This window comes from Protomyctophum bolini, assembly GCF_963924005.1.
Source record: "Protomyctophum bolini genome assembly, chromosome: 8".
Taxonomy (NCBI): Eukaryota; Metazoa; Chordata; class Actinopteri; order Myctophiformes; family Myctophidae; genus Protomyctophum; species Protomyctophum bolini.
Genome location: NC_137869.1, coordinates 36797154 through 36823239, shown reverse-complemented (window position 1 = coordinate 36823239; position 26086 = coordinate 36797154). Strand labels below are relative to the sequence as shown.

The 26086-nt window shown below is 42.7% G+C and overlaps 1 protein-coding gene across 2 annotated transcripts in view; it reads left to right on the top strand.

The window, feature by feature from the left end:
* nlgn1 (neuroligin 1) overlaps window positions 1–26086 on the top strand; it is a gene marked incomplete at its 3' end in the record, with an annotated part of 328961 nt that overhangs the window by 100809 nt on the left and 202066 nt on the right. The window contains exons 2-3 of one of the 2 annotated variants that reach the window (XM_080769433.1): window positions 9059–9118; window positions 15570–15722. In XM_080769433.1, coding sequence (XP_080625559.1) covers window positions 9059–9118; window positions 15570–15722 — 213 coding nt within the window. The remainder of the gene's footprint in view (window positions 1–9058; window positions 9119–15569; window positions 15723–26086) is intronic. The other variant, XM_080769434.1, reaches the window with a different exon arrangement.

The window sequence follows — 26086 nt, the reverse complement described above, 5'->3', positions numbered from 1 at the left end:
ACCAACCTTGTTTTTCTGAGGTATTTTGTTCATAGCACAACAGTTGTCTATTATATAAGCACCATTCATTGTGACGCTACCAGTTAACATTTAAAGTTAACACTCCACATGCATACACTTGCACACTACGGTAGGATTCAAGCTCATGTCATACTCACAGCACAGCGTGGATGCGATCATGCCACACATTGTGAGCTTGTAGATCTGGTATTTTGTGGGACTGTTCATTAGTGCGGTTATGGTTAGGGTTTGGGGATAGGGTTAGTATGGTTGGACTAATGAGCGGTCGGACCAGTGCCACGAGACCATATTGTTTCCCCCTCAGAGCATTTAATCCACATCACTGATTGTTGGCTCATATCTGACCATATCAATTTATTATAAATCACATTGTGTACTGCTGTATACACTCTGTTTGTGGGGCGTCTATTACCGGTAATCCTATCTACGTGCCTTCCACCCAATCTCACATCATATTGTCTTTGTGGGGTGGAAACCTCAAATGACCAGAACTGTTACTTTTCAGAATTCTAATACTGTACATATATATTAGATACATACATTAGATACAGTATAGCAGAAGTAGCATATCAACAGTCCCTTCCCGCCACATTTCCTGCTTGCAGATCTCAGAGAACACAGTGAGAATAAATTTAAATATTTTGAATATTTTTAAAACATTTTAAAAAAGAGGCACAAAATATGTTCAGATGAATTACATAGCCTATCGGGGTTCCTTGGTGTGAAGAAATGCTTCAGCAACTACCAATATTTTTAAAACATTTAAAAAAAGAGGCACAAAATATGTTCAGATGAATTACATAGCCTAGTATTAGCACAGTTGCCACAGAGTATTAGCACAGGTGCCTTTGATGAGAGCTTTCATTCAGTTCAGAACAAGGAGAGAAAAGAACATACTAGCAACAGAGCTGATTGTATTTTATTTATTTCCTTGGTGTGAGGAAATGTGGAAGCAAGCCCAAATAAGCAACTACTATACACTTTAGAATCAAGCCGAAAAAAACATCAACGAGCAACTACCAATAATTTTTTTGCAAGTGACTTTACAGAAAAAAACAAGTCAAAAGTTTCTTATAATAAGCAGACATGGCAACACGGCCTGAAGGAAGCAAAGCACACACACAAGAAACGTGGATAGTATAATCAAATACGGTGTTCATTTACAGGGAAAAAACACACACAAAAAGTTAGAATATGGAGATAAGAGGTTTCTGCTGGACAACAGCGATATGCTACAGCAGGCGGGCCAAAGAGTCTTTGATCTGGACTACTACTATTCCCTCTGGGGGTTGCATAATTGTGCGATCTACTCTATTTTAGGACATCTTTCCAATTTGCATAAGATATTTTAGCCATTACATTTGAAGTCTCACACGCAGTTGCATAACAAAAGATATTTTTATTTTCTCTTCTGCATGGTTTGCTCGTTCAGTACAATGTCTCTGGCGTTACATAATATGATTTGTGACAATTCAGTCACATCCAGCAGTGCAGGCTGGAGGCCTGTCCGAGTATTAGCACAGGTGCCTTTGATGAGAGCTTTCATTCAGTTCAGAACAAGGAGAGAAAAGAACATACTAGCAACAGAGCTGATTGTATTTTATTTATTTTGTTTTAACTTACTAGTTCACAACCTGTCAAATATTTTGGTTGTGTGTCACTGACCCAAAGTAAGTCACCCAAATGTGTTATTTCTGTTCGCTTCATGTACATTTTGTTCGACTTAATCAACTGTAGATTTAGTCGACCTAAAATCTTATGATATTTAGTCGACTAAAACTAGACTAACACTAAACCATTCCAGGTGACTAAAATGTGACTAAAACTAAATCTATTCAAGCGACTATGACTAAAACTAAAATCATAATTTGCTGCCAAAAACAACACTGCACTCCATCCTGTCTATGTCTCCCCAGCGGTTTCGGATGTTATCAGATGATTTAAGAGCCATCATCAGCTCTAACTTGTAGTCTGCGGTAGTTGGAAAAATAGTGGCGGATCACAGGAGGTGTGTGGGTTGGGAGTCCAATGATTAGCGAGGCACAGCTACCTATAGAGCGTCTCAGTCCCGCCCCCTACCAGGGCCCATTACATGATTCCCCGTTCATTTTCCTCATAGACATTTCAAAAAGTATTTATTTAATAATATATTTTTAAGACGTTTTAAGCCTAGTACAAACCCAACTCGAGTTGTGAAAATCATGACAACAAACGGGCCGAACAAATAATTTGAAAGAAGAATAAAACGGCAGGTTATACAACACTTTTTTTTCTTGTTTTTCTTGTTTGTAATTATTTGTTTGGTCCAAAATATTGTTTATTGTCATGATTTGTAACGACTCCAGTTGGCTTTGTGCGACGCTTAAAAGGTCTTTAAATAAATACTTTTTGACTTTAGACTGTATGTCTATGGGAAAAGTGCATTGGGAATTATTTCCTGGGCCCCATGAAAGGGGGCGGGACTGCAACGCTCTATACCAGAATGCCAGAATGGGGTTTTCTGGCTGAATTGTAGTAAATGTCCATACTGCTCCATCGCATGTTCTGATAAGGAGTAGGCATGGTCTCCCTGTGAATTCTTACAGATTCTCTGTGGTGTATATACTACTCTCCTTTACCCTATACCAGCCTATAATCACAGTCCTTACCCTCTCAAACATCTGTACTATACTCAAACCTTCACGTAGACAATATATGTTAGGACCCGTTTGGAGCCTTTTTTGAAGTCCCTGTTGATTCAGGTATAACTTAATGTGAATATGAAATTTCACGGTCAGCAAAGCCCTTGGTTTATTGGAAAAATATGTTTTCACCGAGCAGCATTTGAACGAGAGTTAACATTCATCTATTGTTTCCTTTGCTGATTTCAAAAGCATAACATTCTTATCTGGATAGATTTGCTTTGAGGAGGCCACTCTTCACAATCCATAAAGATTCCATCGATACCACAGCATGCACTGCCAGGAGGCATTTAGCAGGACAACGAATATCTATAAGATTATACGTGAGAGATGTCTGTGTGTTTTTTTAGCACAATGTTGTCTGCCTGTTATCATGCCCGAGGGATGCTGGCCAGTATTTTGGCTTAGATGGGAAATATTTCAGTCACACATTATTTGTACAGTAATAGAGAGATGGGGGGGGGGGGGGGAGACATGCGGCGAAGGCCGGGACTCGAACCTGCGGCACGCCATCAGGCTGCATTACTTGTATTTTTTTTCTTTTTTTTTCGACAATACTTTTATTTTACTTGAGTATTTCCAATTTGTGATATACTTTATTCCTTCAATAACTTCACTACATTGCAGAGGCCAAATGGATTGCCTGTATCATATAGCTTATTGGCCTATTTCCTATACAACATCATAGCTTATTGGCCCATTTCCTACAAACATCATAGCTTCTTGGCCCTCCCGGGTTAGATCTCTTTTAACTCATTAAAGTTGGCATGAATACGTTTTGAGAACCATGAAGCAGTCTGTAGAATGTGCCTTGGGACCTGGGGTTTTAAAACCGGGTCTCCTTGGCATGAAGAACTTTTGAGAAGCAGTGGTTTTGGAAGGCGTCGGTAGAACTAGAATGTGCCTGGGGTCTTAACGGGTCAATGCACAGTGCAGGTGATTGATTAAAGCCGGCGTGTTCCTGTGCCAGGCGGCGGCGCTGCCCTTGACTGATGCGTTTGAGGAGCAATATGTATGTATGGATAGATCTGTACGGTCGATGCACGGGACTCTCACAGCAATAATTACCTCATCCACCAGAGAGAGCCTGAGGGCTCCAGCGGCGTGTACGTGTGCGAGTGTGCACGTTCACTATACCAGTGTTGCCATGTCCACTTATTATAAGCGACTTTGGGCTTCTTCTTTTTCTCCGTAAAGTCCCTTGCAAATACTGGTAGTTTCATATTCATTTTTTGGGCTTGTTTCTTTAGGTGTAGTTGCCTATTTTGGCTTAATTGTTTCCAAATTGTTTTCTCCCTCCCTCCCTTCCTGCCTTCCTTCCTCCCTTCCTTCCTTCCTTCCTTCCTTCCTTCCTTCCTTCCTTCCTTCCTTCCTTCCTTCCTTCCTTCCGGCTGGCTGGTTTCTATTTCCAGACCTACTGAAGAGTGTCAGAGCATGAAGACTGTTCTGATCGCTCACACATGAACATAATCAATACTGATGGACTGAGAGAGAGAGAGAGAGAGAGAGAGAGAGAGATGGGGGGGTGGATATGGAGGGTGCTTTACTTGAGAAGCAGGAAAGAGTACTCAAATGTTTTGCTTATGTAAATTTATACTACAATGTAGAAATACTAAAAGTACGAAAAGTAACAGTACTCATCATGCAGAATGTCCCATTTCAAGTTTTCAAATGTATATAGCAGGAGTGGAAAGACAAGGCACGGGGAGAAAGAGTGAAGTAAGAAAGTAATAGAGAGAGAGAGAGAGAGAGAGAGAGAGAGAGAGAGAGAGAGAGAGAGAGAGAGAGAACAAAGCCAGCGTTTTCTGTGTTCCTAATCATTAAATGGGCCTCCAGCCAGCTGTGACCCTCTCTGTGTCAATGAGTACAAACCGTACACCCATGCATGTTGACACACACACACACACACACACACACGCACACTCGTGCACACGCACACAGACACGGATGCGTGTGCCTACGATGCGCCTTACATGACGCAACGTGACAGGTGGAGGGGGAGTTTGGGGTGAGGATCGAGGGCCAGGAACCCCTGTCAGCCGATAGTTTACAACTGACATGTGATTGCTGTCACTGTGTGTGTGTGTGTGTGTGTGTGTGTGTGTGTGTGTGTGTGTGTGTGTGCGTGCGATTCTGATGGGGTTGCTGTCGATCTCGTACGCATGTTTTTTCTGCTGTGATCCCTGATAACCTTTAGTCAGACAACATGCACCGCGTAACACCAGAGTCATCGTTTCTGTTTGATTGACTGATTGATTGATTGAAGTATTTATGTTATTTTTAACAGTTTGCAGAATCACAGTACATTTCAAGCACAACTCAATACAAAAACTGTTAACTGTGAGTGGACGACACCATAAAGCATTACACTCGCTTACAAAGGGGGTCCACCGTTTAATTCATCATAACATTTAGAGACGTACAGATATACACTTCTATAATAGCCACAGGAAAGCATCATGAAGGAGGTAAAAAGGAGGAAAAACATATACATGAGGGAAAAAAGGTTTGGGGGTGGATTCAGATTTTACGGGGGCCAGTTTCGAATTGCAGCCGTCCGTATAGGTGCCCTTAGAGAGCGGGTTTGAAGGAGTCAAGGGTTTCATATGTCTTAATGACTGTCGGTAGGGCGTTCCACATTTTTGTGGCATAGGAGCGAAATTAATTTAGTCCCTTGTTTGTGCCGAATCTGTTTGCACCTCATTGTTGTGAGCTTGTAGGTCTGCTGTTCTCTACCTTGCTCTGCAGACGACACCTGTGTGCACACAGTGGTGTGCACAGACATTTAGAGGGGCAGGTGCTCAAGTGAAAAAAGGGCACCTTGTGCAGAGCGTGGAACCGTCCGGTTGACTTAATAGTGTGAGATTTATAGATTTTGGGGCATAAATTAGAAGCTTTTTTTTCTCTTCAAGAATTGATCAATGTCACCATGGTCCACATACTGTACACTGTACAAAAAATGTTTTATTTTAGCTTTTCTTTTTTTCAAAAGGGCACATTGCTGTCCAGAGGTCTACCACCCCCTAGTGTCTATCTGTGCACGCCACAGCACACTGTATACCAGTGGTTTGTGCTGTGCTGCTCTTTTTTTATTCCTATTTGTTTGTGATTGATGCAAGTGTCTGTCCCGCTGTTACGTCACCATGACTCAGCCATAACCATATAAGGAGTCCCCAAAGCAGCTATACGTCCAAAACCCAAATATGTACGAGCTGCGTTCGCTTCCCGCGTTTGCGCGTCTTACTTGTAATAACAAATGCTCTTACCAGCTTGTCAAAACAATGCCATTTACTGCTTTTTCTATAGAAATAAAATGTATATTTCTCAGAATGTATTTCTGGCCTTATGGGCTCGGCCCTTTTTCATTTGGCCCCCTAGGAGAAATAATTGCCCACCCCTGACTTAGAGGCAGTCTATGGAGACGAGCCAGCCAATCGTGAACAAAGTGTCTACACGGTCGATAATGGTGAATGTAGGCCGGGATGCTTTTCAAGGACCTGGCAAAAATGGCACACACCCTTTTCAGATGGGGATCAACTTGGGGTTCCTTGACACAAAACTAAAGGTCGTTATTTATCAGAAATCAGCTTTGTCGTCACATCACAGTTTTACATGTAAAAACAGTGGGTGAGATTTGTTTTATGTGCGGCGTAGTTCCCATCGTGTCGTTTTATTTCCCAAAAAAAACAGTGGGTGGTGTTGTCAAGGAGATCAAGGCAGGAAAAGAAGAAAGTTTGAGAAATGCTTTTACTATATCACAAACTGTGTACAAGTAAAGTGTTTCTCCTATTGACAAGCCTTTGCTAAAGCAAACAACTAACAAATACAACTAAAATACAACAAACAAATACAACTAAAGGTCTGTTTTTAGTTTTTACCACAAACTGTAGCTGTACAACTGAAGGTTTTTTAACACTAGCATGTCTGAGAGTTCATTTTGACCGTTTTTTATAGATATATATAAAGGTGCCTGAGTATAACACAGCACTTATTTAGTGCTATTAATTCACATGCATAGACCGTTTTTTGTGTCATGAGTACTGTAGCCTATACAGAACATCCATGGAAATATTGGCGGAATGAGGTTGAATTTTTCACTGCAAATAAAATCGGCCTGCGAGAATCAAGAAGGTGTGTACAGTATGCGTATGTGTGCGCGTGCCTGTGCGCTCACGTGTGTGTGTGTGTGTGTGTGTGTGTGTGTGTGTGTGTGTGTGTGTGTGTGTGTGTGTGCGCGCGCGCGCGCGCGTAAACGTGCATACAAAGAGATGTTCCAATGTTGAAATGATAAACGAGGAGCGGTTTGTACGATAATTAATTTAAAGGTTATCTTCCACTCTGTGACTGGCAGTATCTTATCCCAGTTCAGACAGGCAATACGCTTGTCTGTGTGTGTGTGTGTGTGTGTGTGTGTGTGTGTGTGTGTGTGTGTGTGTGTGTGTGTGCGTGTGTGTGCGTGTGGCTTCCCTTCTCCTTTTTGCATCTGTTCATCAAAACCCATTGTTGAAGCTGTGCATGTTCACTTTATTTGTGTGTGCGTGTGTGTGTTATTTGCGTGTGTCTGTGTGCAGTCTGTCTACCGTATGTTTCATGTCTCTATATGTTAAATCTATGCCTGATTATTCGACGTACAAAACAATGCACTGTTTTTCTGTGTCAAAGAATCTATATGTGATAAACTGTAAATGAAATGTATAATATAAATGATGTGTGTTGTGTTTTTACAGCAGAAACCTCTGACCTAATCCCTCCTGTCTGCCTATAACGCCTCTGGAATGGCCCGAGTCATCAATCTCTGCTGTCATAAACGTGTCCGGGAAAAAAAAACAATCTTGTGACACACACACACACACACACACACACACACACACACACACACACACACACACACACACACACACACACACAGTTAAACCCCAGCGTCCCTATATTCTGGGGGCAAACATTTGGCCCGAAACAGCGGCTCTTCAAGCTCAGCTTGGTATAGGTCGATATTTGGTCGTAGTGTGGGGTGTGGGGGGGGGGGGGGGGGGAGGAGGGGGGCCAAGCACAGATCCCTGGGGGACTCCTGTCAACACAGGGGTTTAAGTGGTTAAATGGGATTGATGGTGCTCAGGCTGCTCGGCGGAGGACGTGAAAAACGACACTTTGATTATGATAATCAAAGTAAAAATGTGGCAACGCAACACAGCAAAAATGATCCTAAATCTTCCAAATTGCTAAACGCACCACTGTCTGGGAAAAAATAAATAAATCACTGTATCAGGATACAGTGCTTCAAATTCTGAACATAAATTCTGAAATGGAACGACTTTATTTTGCAAAGAGAGAGAGAGAGAGAGAGAGAGAGAGACAGACATTGGATAATAGTTTGGAAATGAAAGCAAAATGTATCAAATCCTGTCTGTCCCCCGTCACCACTCACTACCCCCCCCCCCCCTCTTCCTCCTCCTCCTCCACTATATCTTCTCATCTCCCTCGGTATGCTAAGGGCTCTCTCTCTCTCTCTCTCTCTCTCTCTCTCTCTCGCCTTTCTCTCTCATTAAAATTCTCAAACCTAGGCTACCCGTCCGCACAATGATGTTTCGCAGTACCGCCCCCGCAGTACAATCTGCAGTATGCATGAAGTCGCATGCGCTCTCTCTCTCTCTCTCTCTCTCTCTCTCTCTCTCTCTCTCTCTCTCACACACATGCGTGCGCGCGTGCGCGCTTGTGCGTCAATGTGCCTGTGTGGAGGGGCGGCACACTCAGGTGTCTGAAGGCATGGGCAAGCAACAGGGGGATTTAGTCACAGGTTTCTGATGAGCAGTTATGCTCTAACTATATCAACGCTTTAATTATGCATTTCATTTTTTTTTTACAGCAGCAACATTTTCACAGCTTTAGTGATTATGCTATATTTATAATGATGCAGGCATTGTAGGCGTGCTGCTATCGCCGGTGACATTATAATGCTTTGGTTCCCTTCACGCTCTTTTGTTCCCGAGAGCCGCGACCCCTGAGCTAATTCTTCATTGTCAGCAGCACTACTGACATATTTTTGATCTTTTTTTTTTGTTTTTGTTTTTTTTTCTAAAAGGAAAAATGAAATTCTTCTTTTCTTGCTACTCTACTGTGACTTATACCGATGACTATATACAGTCGCGCTGTGTTGAAATGGAACAGTGTCTTAATCATCACCCACTCTCCCTTTCAGAGTTTCCCCCAAGTGGGAGGGAGGGGGAGTGGAGGGGGGGGTGGAGTGATAGACGTTCACTATCTTTTCAGAGCGTCTTTTGAAAGCTGTGTGTGTTCTTTATTATTATTATTATTGTCCTGTTTTCCTCCAACCTCTCCTTCTTGGTCCCTCCCTATAGGTCCCCTTACAAAGAAACACACTGATGATTTAGGTGATAGTGACCGCACGGACGATGAAGGTATTTTTTTCCGATGCCAATCTGATTTGCATGACACAAGGGAAACCAAATCTGCCCTTTTCCCACTGCTCCAGTTTTTTTCTTGTTTGATTTTCTTACCATTTCTTGTCCTTTTTTTGAAAGTGGTGGAGATTTTCTTTTTGCTCTTTTACCCGTAAAAAGTCTTTTTTGGGCTGGATGTGTTTTGTCCTCTTTGGCTTGATGTCTCTTATAGAGTATGTTTAAATGTATCCCCACCTTCGTTGATAGATTAATAACCTTAACTGTTAGGTTTTCTCATGCTTGAATTTGCTGTTTTCTTTTATTTGTCTTTACTTTTCTATGTGTTGCATCCCCACTAGCGGAACTAACCCTTTAGCCAGTCCCTAACACATTTTTGCATGTTTTTTCAATTATCTTTTCCAAAAAACTAAGAAGTGACCAATTGGCTTCCTTTCAGCTTAAAATCCATTAAAATCTTTTAGTATGTTGGGTGTCAAACCACTGACCTTCTTGTGTGATGTGGGTACGGTCAAAATAAAGGACAACAACTTGTCATTGCTGTCGGGCACAGAAACCTCTTATCTCCATATTCTAATTATGTTTTTTCGTAAATTAACGCCCTATACTTGATCATATGAGAGCGGCACCAAAAGTAGCACACAAACAAGCTCAAAATACGGTCGTTTTTTTGTTTGAAATCCCATGAACCGTTTTGGACATGAGATTTTGTTTTATTCATAGTCGCCCTGGGAAAAACAAAAGAAGTTTCTGGCATGGGTTCATCTCCAGCAGAGTGCGAACGATGATAAAGTAAAAAACAACAATGAATGACTCCAACCGTGAATTTCATTTCTAAGCCGCCCAACATTGTATTATTAGAAAAAGTGTAACCGATAAATTACAATTAAGCCAAATCCATAGATATTACTGGTGTGAATTTCATTCACGTGACTAACATAATAACACATTGCATTTTTATGTTTGGATGATAAATGCTCCTAACGTTAGTCCTGTCATCGCTTCTCTAAGGAGTGACTGGATGTTTTCCATGCCAGGGATGTCAACTCTCACCAGTATAGAATGTTAATTCCTTTATTTTATTCAGACCCTGTGTTTGTCTGTTTTGTGGCCAAAAAAAATATAAACAAATCAAAAAACAATCAGTCAATACATGCCCCCATTCAGCCATGACCTTTACGCAATTTATCATATATTTCAGTCACTTTATTTCCACCAAATGATTCAATCGTCAATCCGAAATAACAAAATAAAACTAATAACTTAAAGTAGGGGAAAAAAGCCAAAAAATACATGGTTTTCTTGAATCTATCTAAAACAGACATTTTGGTAACTCACGTTTTCTCACAGACACTGATGGAGGTTGAAGGGCTGAAGCAGTACATTAACTGTCCCCTTGACAATAATCTGCAAACCCGGCCATTAAGCCTGCAATATTACGAAAAAGACGAGCCAAAATTGAGTTGCCATAAACAAACAGCCCTTTGAAAAGTCATATTATGAATAAAATGTCCTTGATAAAAAACCCTGAGATGCAGGCATACTCCCTTAAGGCCACAGTGGGTAGAACTTTAATGACAGGCAGAGAGACTTAATAAGGTACTGCTTCTGTATAATGTGATGAAGTAAACAGCAATTACATCCAAATAGGACTCAAAAACCAGTCGGTCGCTTTGATCTGAGCCACCGTGTTGTTTTTCCTGGGAAACGCATGCATGCGGCAAGCGTCACGTGTGTGCACACAGACGCATGCACACGCACACAACCCTGTCATAAATACACAGGCACAATGTCACATATATCCTGGATATAATATTCACATGTGAACACATGCACGTACGCAACTCACGCACACTCAACGCACGAGCAGATCCAAGCTCCAAACGTGTTGCAATGTGATGCGTTGTGTGAACTTTTAGATCAGCTAATTTGAGCTATTTTGGCCCCTGCATTTACCTCGTGGTCTGCGGCCAAATACATTATTAATTCGGAGGTCCTTGACATGAAAAGGTTTCAGAAGCACTGTTTGTATATAGGCACGCTGTGCTGGGACTAGAGATGCAAACCACGCCATTCCTGAGAGCCGAGCATTTTGCCAAGATGCAGAGTTGCAGTTTCTTTTCGGGCCTGCAAATCAACCGCGTATATACGGTGGAATACTGTTGATGTGGATATATGAACAAGAGGAGATGTCGTGAGCCGTCACATCTAACACAGCGCCATGTGCTTTTCCTCGGCCATCGAAATGTTCTATACTACTGCTGCACACACCTGTGCCACATTAATCTGCCCATACGGTGTGGATGTGGATCCCTTGCTATGGAGGGTAGGAGGAGGAGAGAGGGATTCTGCTGACGGTGCGAAGACCACCCCGGAGTACAGCGGGAGAAGAGCTGAGTAGAGCACACATAAAGAGCAATCGACTCTGAAAAGTTTTACATATTATACTGCATGCGTCCAGATTTCTCTCAGCCTGTTTTCTTTTCTTTCTTTTCTTTTGGAACAAACAAGTTTCTGTCTTTCTCGCTTAACATCAACTTTACTGTGCACAGCCTGGACGGACACGCTTAGTTTACTTTAAAAACGTGGCTTTGTAAAGAAAGCGAGTCTACGATGATCTCCGGGCCATTATAGCAGCATAGTAGCAGTGATAAAACCACAATATTACGAATTCAACGAATATAGAAGACGGAAGAATACCTGTTGTCATGCATACTACAGTGAATATGTATGTCAACATCTGGCAGGATTTAATAAGGAATAGGAAGCTTCATATATATAGGAATAGGAAGCTGTCAGTAAGCCTTTGCATTTCTTTTTAATGTGGGCCCCTTGTCCTGGAAAGCGTGTACAGCAGCTAGACAAATTGCAGAGGTGTAGGCCTATACAGTACCCTTCTCTGCGCTAATTTATCAACTTTAACAGTGTGCACATGAAACCAGAGGAGGGTGTGTAGAGGATCACATTAGATAATTGACACAGGGGTGAAAAATGGGTTACAAAATCGTGGGATAAAAAAATGAATAATTAGCACCGAGAATCCTACTGTGTACTTTGAAGACAATGAGATGCTGCGCGTCCACACGGAGTTGGCGCCTCTACGCTAGCAGAGTGACAGCACAGAGGTACCGTATAGAAACAAGCCCCGGAGGCATCTTTCGGGGTTTTACTCTGAGGAATCGAACGAAGCCCAATCCTTTTGATCTCCAGCTCATCTCTGGAGGCATGCAGCAACATGTAGACGTCATTGCTCGCACGTCACCTCGCCTGACACCCCGCTGTATGCGAGGCAAACTCTGGGAAACGTGCTGGTGAGCAACCCGCGGGTTGTTTTTAATCGCACAGCTCTCCTCGAAAACCGGCGCACTTTCATCTCGCTCGGCGCAGAAACCCTCCCGAGGTCCCGATAATTACATCTTTGCTATCGAGAAGACTGACCTCGCCTCGAATTGCCTGGAGCGGGAGACAATATCACAAAGGAAAAACACCAAATTGGGGCGGTTGTAATTATTATATCTAGTTGGCGCCATTAATTCCACACTGGTGAATCGTTCCTATGATTGAAGAAACAACTTAACTGTCTGGATGTTCCAATTAACCATTCACACAATCACAATGCACCCGTGTGTACAGTTTAACGGCCATTGTTGTCACCACTGTCATCATCGACTCAATCATTATCATCATCTTTGTCGTATTTTGTACCAACATGATGACCGCCACCCCACCCGCATCATCAGGATCATAATTACATAGTCATAATTACCTTTCTGGTTAAAAAATAACTAAACAAGCTCTATATTCTTACAGTAATCATCGCTATAGAGTGTTTGTTCAGTAAGAGGGTCTCCTCATCTCTCCACCTCTTTATAATCAGAAAATACATTTTGAGGTGTGTCACCAGTTTCATCCAATCAGGAGAGAGTATCCTGCTTCAAGTTTGATAGTGTTCCAGTTGGAATGTTCATTTCTACGCGTCATCACTTCCAATTCCACGTGTTTATCGCATACTGTATGCTGTGTGAGTTCTCTCTCCCGAACTGCATAAAATTGGTATCCTGAAAATACATTTTCTGTTCACTGAGAAGACTGGGACATCCCTGTTACTGAGCAAAGACTCTATAGCAATGATTACTACGAAAATATAGAGATATTTAACACTGTTTTAACAACCCTTTACTGCACCTCTAATATTGGTTGAATCAGTGTTGAATGGATATTGTTCCTCTCCTCTCATGTCCTTTCTTTGTCGAGCAGGCCAGCCATTTTGTCATTATCTGTCACCGCAAGAGCCTTGTGTCCAACCGCAAACACCGGCACTCCACACCCACCCACCCACCCTCTGTGGGCCACGTGCACGCACACACGCATGCACATACACGCACTCTGCCGTGCATGTGTACATCCAATCTCCTGACCTTTTTTGTCAGAAGCATGTGGAAGCATTCCAGAGGAGAGTTATGACATGCCACTACAGTACATGCTGCCCCACTGCCTGCTGGGAAACGGGCCACACAAAGAACATTGGAACAAAACAACAGCACAACAAACAACCACCGCAGAGGACAGAGGAGGAAGTGCTGTGCCATAATGAGCACTGCAGACAATAAGGATACAGGACACCCTTCATTTAATTCTGGGAGCGTACACGTGTGAGAGCATCCGTGTGATCTCAGAGTTACAAATGGATGAATTAATATTGAGGACTTTGCCGTGTATATAGTACCAAATCAGACATCCCTCTACCCAGCGGCCACATGAGTCTAATTTGAATTCCCTTTAAGAACCGATGCGGGAAGGGGGGAAAGATAGCGGCCTCTTTTCCCCCAGACTACCTCCGTTTCTCTTTTGTTTTGTCTGAGATTTAAACGGATTTCCTGTGGGCACAAACAAACACGTCCCATGCACGGATGACATTTAGACTGCCGCCAACAATGCCATTTTTCTGTTGTCCTCAAGTTCTCTCTCTCTCTCTCTCTTTGCATATGCATTCACACGGAGAGAAATCACTCAACCACAGACTTGAGAGCGTCCTCACAATCCATTAAGTCATCGTGCTTCTCTCGTATACACGCTCAAACATGTTCACAAACAAATCCGTAATTATGTCCTTTTCCGTACTGTAGCTCTCTCTCTCTCTCTCTCTCTCTCTCTCTCTCTCTCTCAGCGAAAGAAATATAATAACAAACTCCCAAAACTATAGACAACACCTTTTTTTTCTGGATACGTGTAATGGTTTTCTATTTCCTAGTTAAAAGTTAATCCCTGTGGAATCGCTGATCTCTCTGTGGACCCTGCGTCCCTCAACAGCAAACATCAATGGGCTTGAACGCTGCATGCTCAGATGGAGATAGTTAGCAGCATCCAAGATGAAAAGCTTCGTCTCTGGCATACAGTGCGTGAAGATGAAAGGAAAATGCGGTGCAGTATCTACTATAAAAGCGTCCAGTGTTTTTTTTCTAATCCTCTTCACTTGTCGTCATCCACCGTCGTGTTAGAGAGAACAGTAGCTCCTTAATGGTCAGTAATTCATGTAAAACGTCTGCTAAATGACATACCGGTATGTACGTACAGTACTTTGTTTCCACGCAGAGGCCTGACATTCTAACAGTATGTTGCCCTGATACACACACACACACACACTCACACAAAAATGATATATATATATATATATATATATATAACTTCAATAGAGATGCCTAGTAATTCTGTGTTTACATCACAGATGTCAAGGTTCAGCGAGGATTAGCAATAGTTACTTAACTCCCTTTACTGCCTCTTAAACAGAATCCATCAAAGGAAAGTGTCCCGTCTTGATTGTCCAATTAGAGCAAATAGCTTTCCAGCGAGTTACAAAATCATGGATGCACTTCTTTTTTTTGGTGACAGCTAAACAACCCTTAAGCAATCCTTAAATATTCACCGTCAAGTTTTAGCATGGCTACCCTGAATGTTGCTTCTCTTTATTTTTCATGATATTTTGCACTAAATTACTCAAATTACCCTTGCCTCTAAATGGAATGACAATTTCAATTGCCGCCCCCGAATGTTGACATGTCATTGACTGAAACGAAAATTAAAACCTGCTCCATTAAGTATCCCATTTTATCAATACCCGTGTGAAATTTTAAAAAAAGTAACGGTGTTTTCCAATCACCAGGGACATGTCACCCCCTTCACATGAGAAAATGAGTGGTTTGACGCTTCCAGCTAACACCCTGTCTCAAAGCTTTAAAAAAAAAAGCCAATATGCCAAGATTACTTACAAAAAACATTTGAGAGGCCAATGCCCAGTAAAGTATTGAGATTGCATCTGCAGCTGTCATGTTCAATCTATGGTCTAATCAGTCCCTTTCTCACTTCACCATCTCCTCCTTCCCTCCCCGCTCCTCTCCCCCCTCACCCCTCCGCCCCCCACGCCCTCCCTCCCTCCCTCCCTCTCCGTCCTCAGACATCCGAGAGAGCGGCAGCCCCAAGCCCGTGATGGTTTTCATCCACGGGGGCTCCTACATGGAAGGAACAGGGAATATGTTTGACGGCAGCATCCTGGCCAGCTATGGCAATGTCATCGTGATGACTGTCAACTACCGACTGGGTGTCCTAGGTAAGGTTGCTGCCAGGCTGTGGCACTGTTTTTTCCTACTATACCCCGACCGTTGCCCCCCCCCGCTCATGCGTCACCTCAAAGTTGAGAGATGGTCAAAGACGCAGAGAACTTTCTATCTATCTATCTATCTATCTATCTATCTATCTCCGCTGCCCCTTTTGGTTTGTTTGTATGTTGCTGCTGTTGTTTTTAATCTCCTGTGCTAATACCTCAGATATTTTAATGCGATTCAAACATCTCTGCGGTTTGTTTATATCTATACATCCCCAGTTACGTGATGTCTGCTTGTACGCATCCAGTATAATCCCGAGTGTTCATTTTACACGTTCAGAGAGAGTCAAACTGTGTTTGTGTCCCTTCTTCTGAATCTACTCCCTTTGCTGACTGTAGTCTGATAAAAGCAAAATGTACAAACTTGGTTTTCTGTCAGCCTCTATACCACCCCCCTCCCCCCCCCCCCCCCCCCCCCCCTCCACCACCGCCCCCCGACATCATCTCCTGTCACTTCTGTTCTCGCTCAGTTAGTATTTCAGAGCTGCTCTCACTCGGCTCAGAGGGTGAGCTGGGGGGACTTCTCTGAACTTCAGGACCTCTGTTATATCGTATCCAACCCATCTTTCTTTCTTTCTTTCCCCATCCCTCTCCATCTTCTCATTTTGCTGTATCTCCCGTACTATTTCTCATCACGTCTCCAGCTGCTGCGGACCCTGACGTTTCACATGATGAGTTTCACACCGTTGGTCTCACATGACGGCTTTCACACCCTTGTTCTCGCTTGCCCGTAAGCCTGCCCCATCTTTCGCTAAACCCTGCTCTTTGTTTTGGGTTGTGCTTTGCAGACAAAGGACTCTTGAAGGCAATTGGTTGAGTTAGATTGCACTGTCCAGCGCGAATTACAGTAAAGTTCTTATGCCTCAATCTTCTTGTGTTATTTTTCGGAACGTCAATGTTTGTGTCAATGAATAATGAAAGATTAGATTTGTCCCAATTAGGAAGTGTTATTGCAAGGAATCAGAGATGGGCAAAATACATTGAAAATGTATCTAAATACAAAATACATCTAATTTCTTCCATCCCAGCGAAATACAAATTACAAAAAAGTATGTATTTCAAATACATGTATTTCAAATACTGCCCATCTCTGCAAGGAATCAAGTTCACTACAGAGTACACAGTGTTTCCTTACTTAGATTAATTTTGTTTGCACATTGCGCACAACAACAAAAGATGTACAGAATCAGAAACAACTTCATTGTCACATCACACGACTCCAGGTGTAAAGGCGTGTGTGAAAATTCTTCTTTGTGCGTGCAGGTCTCAACATTGTGCTTACGAGAAGAGTTAGAAAAGGAAGAGAGAATACATAGAGGAAAACATAACACACACACTGGTTCAACAGATACACCAAAGGCACACCAATAGTAAAGATAAGAACATCACTGAGATTCAGCCTTTACTTCAGCCTTCCATTCAGCCTTTCATTCAGCTTGTTGATTGAAAGTTGTTGACTCTAATTCTCCTCCCAACGGTTGACCGTGGCACTTGGCAGTTCATGATGCTCTAGTCTAGGACTAGGCTTTGCTTATGTCTCGTTTTGCCATTTAGACAGTTGGTGAACGCAGAGAACGCCGATGATATCATCTGCCACTTTCACAATAGTGTTGAGACGACGTACGTACACTTCATTTCTCACTTCCCTTTATTCCGTTCAAACGCTGCATGTCCTTAAACCGAAATGACGTGAGGCTCCTCCTAAGACACATGGATGTGTTGGAAATGACACATCCTCTCTATATAATTGAGCGGAATATTCTGGGGGAAATTTCAGCCATGTGTTTCCACACATGTAGGTCTCTACCCATCTGTTCTCTCCTCCGTAATCAGGCCTGGAAGCTTCTCCCTGTCCCCGTCTCGTCACCGATCTTCCATCTTCTCCCCGCTGCTGGTCTCATGTGCTCCGTTTTTTATTCTTCTCTCCTTCCGCTTCCATCGCTCTCATGCACCTTCTGTTTAATTTTTCATTCTATTTTTCCGCTCCCCGCATGCGGCTGTGTGACTCTCTGCCCCTGAGGGGGTTAGGTATGTGGTGACGCATGACAGGAACAAAGGATCTCTGCCTCCATCCTAAATGGGATTATGTTGTGTCATTTGTTCGCATTGAACAAACGAGCCAGCCCGGTTGAATTGGTGACTGGGATTTTGCTCCCCTTTCTCAGTGAAAATTGCACTAGAACGCGGCATGTGGCGCCATTCACTCGACTAGAATGCCGTGCACACGTGTGTTTCTTAGTATGCGATAGGCCCATGAGCATTTACATGCGACATGTGTGCGCTCGGTACACAGATCTGCTGTACGGTATGTGTGTCAGAGGAAGAAAGAGCATGGCTGGGAGGCAGCTCTTTGAAACGCTCAACAACAAAAATAGATTTCAATGCTAAATGCTGATCTTTCATGTGCCGGGCACAGCAGGTGTCCCCGTGCACGTCACGCTCTCCTACATGTGTGCGGCTCAGCTGTTGAAGCCGGATTATTTTTCATTGCATGTTGTACGTGTTATAGTTGTTGTATTTACATTTGAATTATATGTGTTTGCACAAAACCATCATTGTGAGAATCTGATCAGTGTAAATCTTTAACATTTTAGTAATGAAAGGAATAATGCAGAGGAAAATCCCTTCATTGAGTTTCTTTCCTTCCTTCGTTCCTTCCTTCCTTCCTTCCTCCCTCCCTTCCTTCCTTCCTCCCTTCTGTCTCCGTTCACTACAGTAATTGAGGCTCAGTGCTAAAATGCCGTGGCAGCGTTTGGTACAGTTTTTTCGGCATGAGGGAAACAGCGAGTGTTGCACAGATGAAACGTGTTTACACCCCTGGCGACGGGGGAAAAGAATCCGCTCTGCCTTCACTGCTGGAACGAACCACCATGCTTTTACAGAGCAGGTGTGGTGATGGTGTTCGGTCTGTGCGTACAGTAGCACGTCTTGTAGACCTTGTAACCTGCCGAGCGTCCAGATAGCCAGTCAGTCATCCAGGTCTTTCATTAGAGTCCGCTTGTTACTGTGCGGCAGATGCCCAGGTCAGTTATCAGTCAATATAGCCTCGGTACGTTGCAAGTCTTACAACTCTGCCATTTGTGTGTGTGTGTGTGTGTGTGTGTGTGTGTGTGTGTGTGTGTGTGTGTGTGTGTGTGTGTGTGTGTGTGTGTGTGTGTGTGTGTGTGTGTGTGTGTGTGTGTGTGTGTGTGTGTGTGTGTGTGTGTGTGCGTGTGCGTGCGCGTGCGTGCTTGCCTTGACGATGTGTACGTGTGTCCTCTGTGTGCGAAACGGAAGCGTGTGTCTGAGCTGTGCAGTAAAATCAGATGCTCTAACTATGCAGAACTGCTGACACAAGGCTATATTTTTTTTGTTATGGGCTTTGGCTAAAATGGATTTTGGCCATGGGGCAAGTATAGGCCTGTGTGCGTGCGTGCGTGCGCGCGTGCGTGAGGTGTCCAGTGATTTGTGTGCCATGGAGATGGTGTATAATGGAACATGGCATGGTGCTGTCAAAGTGTCCTTATCAGGGAGAGCTCCACATTTATAGTGTGAATCATGCTGGCGGTGTCACCCCCCCCCCACCCCCCCGCTCCATAATAGAGCACAGTATCGCATCACTCGTCATGCTCTATTTAATTACTGTACATAGTATACAGACATAGTTTTAGTCGGCTACATCTACAGTTGATTTAGTCAACTAAAATGTATTTTGGCGGGCCTTAAAGCCGTCATAATGGCTTTACGCGATTTACAAGCTCAGTTGTGAGCTTGTAGATCGGCTATTTTCAGCATGCAACCAAGTGCAAAATGACTTATACTGGATCTCTCGTCCACTATAGTCCCCTTATAACATTTTAGTCAAATCCTCAATATATTTGGTCTTAGCTTTAGTCCTCACAGCGTATAGTTTTCAATTAGTTTCCATTTAGTTTTCGTCAGTGAAAAAAGGTATGGTCGGCGGACATTTTTCGTCATAGCATTAGTCGACACAATCAACACTATAGGGGTCGAGGGGTTAGTTGAGTCATCGAGTAGCCTGACCCGTTTGTTTTGTGGTCCCCCCCCCCCGGCCGGCCCGCAGGCGGAGAACCGCTGTGCTGCGAGCACTTTCTAAAACAGCGGACTGCACCTTTTAAAGGCCATGCTGCAGCCACTTGCTGTGTGAGTTTTGTTTGGGGCCGGCCAGAGCCTTTTAATCACGCTGATTGATGAGGTGCATTTCCCTGACTCAAACCTTCTCCAAATAACCCTTCCATTCCAGCCATACATCAGCCATTCCCGCCATTCATCAAGGCGCTGATTGTTTTAAGATATACCTGGGTAGTAAAATATCCATTTCTCCGCGCGGCGTTTCGCCATGAGCCCTCCCTTATGTAGCACTCGACCGTTATGATTACATCGACAGAGTTCTCGTGTTAAGAAGAGGCCGATAAAGAGACATAAGATGTCGACGGTTATAATAAATCATTATTTTGTGCGATACATTGTGTCTGTTTGTTCACGTCATTCACATTTCTGCACCATACAAACTATGTTTGTGCAAACAATTGACACGAGAAAGACATACACAAGATATACACACACGCATGGGCACGCACACACGCGCACAAGCACACACACACACACACACACACACACACACACACACACACACACACACACACACACCCTGGCCACGTTCCTGTAGGTCTGGAATTCTCTCTCTCCCTGTCCCTGACATTCTCTGTCTTTTGTTTAGTGTTCCATGATGTTCTCATTGTCTGTCCCTCCATAATTCAACTCATTCATTCAACTCTGTACTTCTGGTCTGGCTCTGTGGGAATATATATAATCCTCAGGGCTATAACTTTTTTTTGCCTGAAACCAATATTATTTCAAATTACTTTGTTCAACTTTCTTCATCCTAGCTTTGCGGCTTCTCGTCCCATCCCCGTCAGACCCTTTTCCGGCCAACATGCAATATTTCTGACCCGTGAACACAACTGTTGCAATGGTCGTGGTTCAGTTGAGTCTTTAAAGGAGAATTCCATGCTAGAAGGCTTTCTCACCTTTATTTGTAGTTGTTACGTCCCCACCAAAGAGGTCCAGGTGTTATTTGTAGTTGTTACGTCCCCACCAAAGAGGTCCAGGTGTAATTTGTAGTTGTTACGTCCCCACCAAAGAGGTCCAGGTGTTATTAGTTGTTACGTCCCCACCATAGAGGTCCAGGTGTTATTTTGTGCAAAAGTGCATTATTGGCCATTTCCCCTAATATAAGCCCTCAATGGGGGTTGGGTTTTTGTGCTAATTCGCTTATTTCCATTGAAATAAGTAGTAAAGTGTGCCGCTTGGGATACTATTTACATTATGGAGGATACAAAAAAAAGATTTTTGAGCGATGGAAATAAGTGAATTAGCACAACACCCCAATGCCCCACATTCAATTCAATGCAACTCAATTCAATTCATTGTCAGCCTAATGGAGAGAGAGTGAAGTGTGATGGAAAGGAGAGAGAGTGGAGGGTAACACACATTTGGCTTCCTGAATGCTTTTTAAAAACGTAGTGTTTTGTGTTTCTCCCACTTCAGATTGTTTTTCTCCTACTTCATATACTGTTATTTAGATAAATGACTACAATTATACTCATTTATGCCCAGTGTCCTGTGTTCAGGCATTGCATCGGTGCGTCACTGCAGAATCAGATCCAACATCATTGACCAAAATGACGCACACCAGTTGTTGAAAGCAAAACGTGAACTGTCCTCAGGCACCACTCCAAACCCTTGCTCAGGCATCCAACCCTCTCCTCTGCCATCCTTTCTCCACCGCCTTTGTCTGCCTCTGAGTGAAGTAAACAATTAGGCCATCATCGTTGAGTACCCATTTTCCCGGTGAAAGTGTTCCCTTTCCTCCTCCCACTTACAAAAAGAGAAAGAACCAGGGAGAGAATGAGAAACGATGGCTGGTTGTCATTTACCCACTTACCATTTTGGAACGACTCTGTTATACTTGGCGTGGCCTCGGCGTTTCCGTATATAACAGCCCTTTTGGCAGCGGCGACGTTTGCTCAGTCTGCCGCGGTCTGGCCTGTTGCTCGCGCTCAACCAACTGCTGTTGTTTGCCTTTGTGTTCTTGGCATGGCGACGGCTGCACGCCCGACGGCACATGATCGTGGCAGAGGTGACGCCGCACGCACGCACACACACACACGCACACACACACGCACACACACACACGCACACACACACACGCCCCTTTTTTTTGGTTCAACACGGCCCGCGACGAGATGCGCCGCGGTGCGGTGCTGGTGTGGCGAAGTTTGCGGCGGTTCTGCTGAGGCATCAGTGATTAGATTAGCACATTTAGGACTGAGACCAGTCTTCTAAATCCTGACTGGCTTTGAAAAACCTATGTTTCTATATCAGTGGTTCTCAAACTATTTCATCTCAAGGACTTGTACTTAAGGAATTATGTAATTGGCCACTGACCCCCATCGGAAAATATGTTGTTCCAGGGACCCCCCCCCCCCCCCCCACCAGAAGCAAAGTTATGAGTTCAAAACGTTTGCTGTGAAAGAATATATATTCGAAGAATTGCACACATTTTCACAACTTTTCAAAAAACTGCAGAAGCTCTATAGAGCTTGTTGATCTGCATGTTTTTCAACAGCTGCAGTTTAAAATAATGGTTAAAAGCTGAAATGAGGTGACACAGATGCGTTCCAGTCCTCAATGGGTTAGTCTGGGCCAACACAGGGCAGCAGCTGACCATCTGGGCACGCTCTGTGGTGCTCCATGCCTGCAGCGACAGCCCTCACCATGCCAGGTTAAGAGACGCATTCATGCATGTGTCTGTGTACACACAGTAAAGTGACCAAGTATATTTACTCATGTACTGTACTTACCGTATACAAGATATTTGTACTTTACCTGAGCATTTCCAATTTCCAATATTTTTAACTTCTATACTCGGATCCAAATATTGTACTTTTACTCCACTACAATTATTTGAAGACTTTAGTTACTAGATTTTCGATTAATATTATGAAAACATACGTTAACCAATTCAGCCCTATACACGTTTCGGCTTTTTCTTTCATTTCAAAAATTGATTATTCTGCATAATGACTACTTTACTTGTACTTTACTCAAGTACATTTTGAATTTAGGACTTCTACTTACGTACTGTACACGTAACAGAGTATGTCTGAGACCCCAATTCATATTGTAAAATCAATTTTAATTTCACTCTGAGAGTGTACAAATGGAACCAAATGGACCCGTTACAGACCCATAAGGGTTTGGTTCCTATAACTATATCATTTAGCCGGGGGACCCCCTGGAACTCCCTCAAGGACCCCTAGGGGTCCCCGGTACCCCACTTTGGGAACTACTGGCCTACAGTAATACCTGCCATGTGCTGCATGGGGACAGTCTGGGCAGCGTCTAGTCTCTGGCACATGGACATACTGTACACACAGCCAGCATGATGATGAAATACACACGCAATAAGAGCAGAATATTAATCCATTTAGGCTTGATGTCGACATTTAAAAAATGTCTTTTTAAAAGACTTGAGTTAAAAACTGAAACTCTGAAAGAATATATATTCAAAGATTTGAGGCACATTTTCGCTAATTCATAAGTTATGAGCTTGAGCTTGTAGAGCTTGTAGATCTGCAATAGCTAAAGTATAACATAATGCTTAAAACAGGAAAATGGGTTAACAGAGAGGACTGGAGTGGGTGAATGTCAACAAATACATCCTCCTACGGTGAATTATGAATAAGAACCTGGTTAATAAAAGAGGGCTTTGGGTAAGAGGGGAAAAAAGCTCTTTCAATGAAAAGCCGATAGATATTTCACAATATTTCAAGTTCAAAGTTTGGTGTGGGAAATAACAAACGACAAGCATCAACAACAAATAAATCTCTGCTGTCCGGGAGGGAAACCTCATAACTCCAAAATGTACATTTTTCAGGAAATATATAAAAAAATATACGTTTTTAAGGAAATTAATAAAACCTGATATTTTTTAAACGATGCAATACTGCCTCATCAAAGTTGGTGTTGTGACTAGATATTGTCAATTACTTGCATGAGAAGGAGATAGGTGGTGGAGTTAGTTGCTTTAGCAGACAGTTTGAGGGTCCAATGGAGTTAAGAGGTTTTACCAATGCTTTTTTTTACTACTTTCCATTGGCATTTTTTTCATTTTTGAAACAACACACAGACGTAAAGGGTGTTCAATAGCACTGATTCATTGAATAAAATCAAAAGCCTCAACATGGAGTTATGAGGTTTCCTCCAGACAGCAGCGAAATCAAAGTTGCCACCTCCGGAGGCATACACCGTAGGCAGGCAGCTCACAATGATATACCTTAGAAGTTGATGGCAGATGAAGTTCAAGCGCATGGAGGTTGTTTGTTGTGTCAGCTGAGACACACACATGTGCATGCTCACAAACATGCATGTTTACCTCTGCTCATTTCTTTGACTATACTAACAACAGCTGTCTCTTGGGCCTGTCTCCTCTCTACCCCTCTCTGCTGCTCCTAAACCCTCTCTCCTCTAAGCACTTGCTTGTTTCAATAACGATGAACCACTTGAACCCTATATATACAGCATGCTTCTCAAACGCTTTCGTCCCAAATTGGTGCAGTGTGTACTTAGTCACGGAGCCCCCATTCTGAAAATGTTTTGTGCCATGCAGGCATCCCTGTACAAGCAAAGATTTGTGTTTAAAGATATTGAAAGATTTGCACAAACTTCACAAAGATTATACATAATAGCCAAAGTATAAAATAATGGTTAAAGCCTCCCATACACTATATTTCGGAAATATATATTAAAAAAATCTTTCTTAAACCATGTCACACATCTTGTAGTGTATATATGGGAGGCGTTAAATGATTGTGACGCTATATTAGCACATTTTCAGAACCAAATACCAATGCTAATCTACACAGTGACAACACGTCGCAGTGCAACGAGTTGTGAGCTTGTGCATCAGCTATTTTTCACTGAATGTTCACCTATTTTTACAGAATGTTTATAGGGATGATAGTCATACATCACAACAAAAAACATTAAAAAAGGGTTTAAATATGGAGATATCAGTGTTGATTTTGGCAGCAAATTTAGATTTTTGTTTAGTCATATAGTATTTTGACTATATGACTATTTGACTTTAGTTTATGCTCAGACAGAGGGGCTGATTTTTGTTAGTCTAGGTTTAATCGACTAAATGTCATGCGATTTTAGTCGACTAAATATACAGTTTTTTGTCGACAAAAAGGTATTTTGGCGGGCCTTGATGCCGTAAAGGCTGAAAACGCTTGCTGAAAATAGCCGATCTACAAGCTCGCGCTGCGAAGCGTTGTGAGCTTGTAGATGCAACCAAGTGCTAAAATTACTTATACTCTTGTCCACTAGTCCCTTCCTAACATTTTTGTCTAGTTTTTATTTGTTGACGAAATTGTCAATATATTTAGTCTTAGTTTTAGTCATAGCTTAGTGATTTTTTTATTTATTTTTCGTCTTAGTTTTAGTCGACGAAATCAACACTGGGATATATGAGGTTTCCAGACTAAACTACCTGTCTTCTCACACCTCACAGCACAATCTCCTCTCTACCTGCTGCTAGATGCTTATTAGTTCCATGTGGATGGATTACATTTCACCTACTGTTTTAAGCTGGTGATGGGGTTCATGTGGTTATGCATCTAAATACTAAAGAATACTAAAACCAAACTAAATGCTGAATGCATACTAACTCTACTAACTAAATACTAAATACTAACACAGAAATAATCACAACCTTGCGCCCTCTCTCTGAACTGCAGAACGGATGTGTCTGAAGGCTCATTATAGACCTATTGTTTGAGTACTACAACACGTATCTTTATTTTTTTAACAATACATTAATAAATAAGCTGTTCCGAGCACATCATGCGTTCAGTACATGTGTTCATGCTAAGTCTTGCTGCGTGCACACCCTGACGTATAATGCTTTCAGACCCATCCAGTCCAGACGCTTAATTGTCTTCCATGTCATGCTTTCATTCTGCCCTCGTCTGTATTCCGTTTCTAAACCAATGACTAATAACCGTCTGGCTTCTCTCACCTCATGGCATGGGCACGATCTCTTCTATTCTCTACCCGCTAGATGTATTAGTTCCACTTGGATGGATTACGGTTCACCACCAGGCAGCTGATAATGTTATTGATGTGGTTAGAACACGCATGCAAGTTCTACTGTTTTAAAGTAAAACTTTGCCAATGTTCAACCTAATTGCTGTTGTGATATGTGAGGAGATCTACAGTGAGACAAATAATGCTGTCTGTTC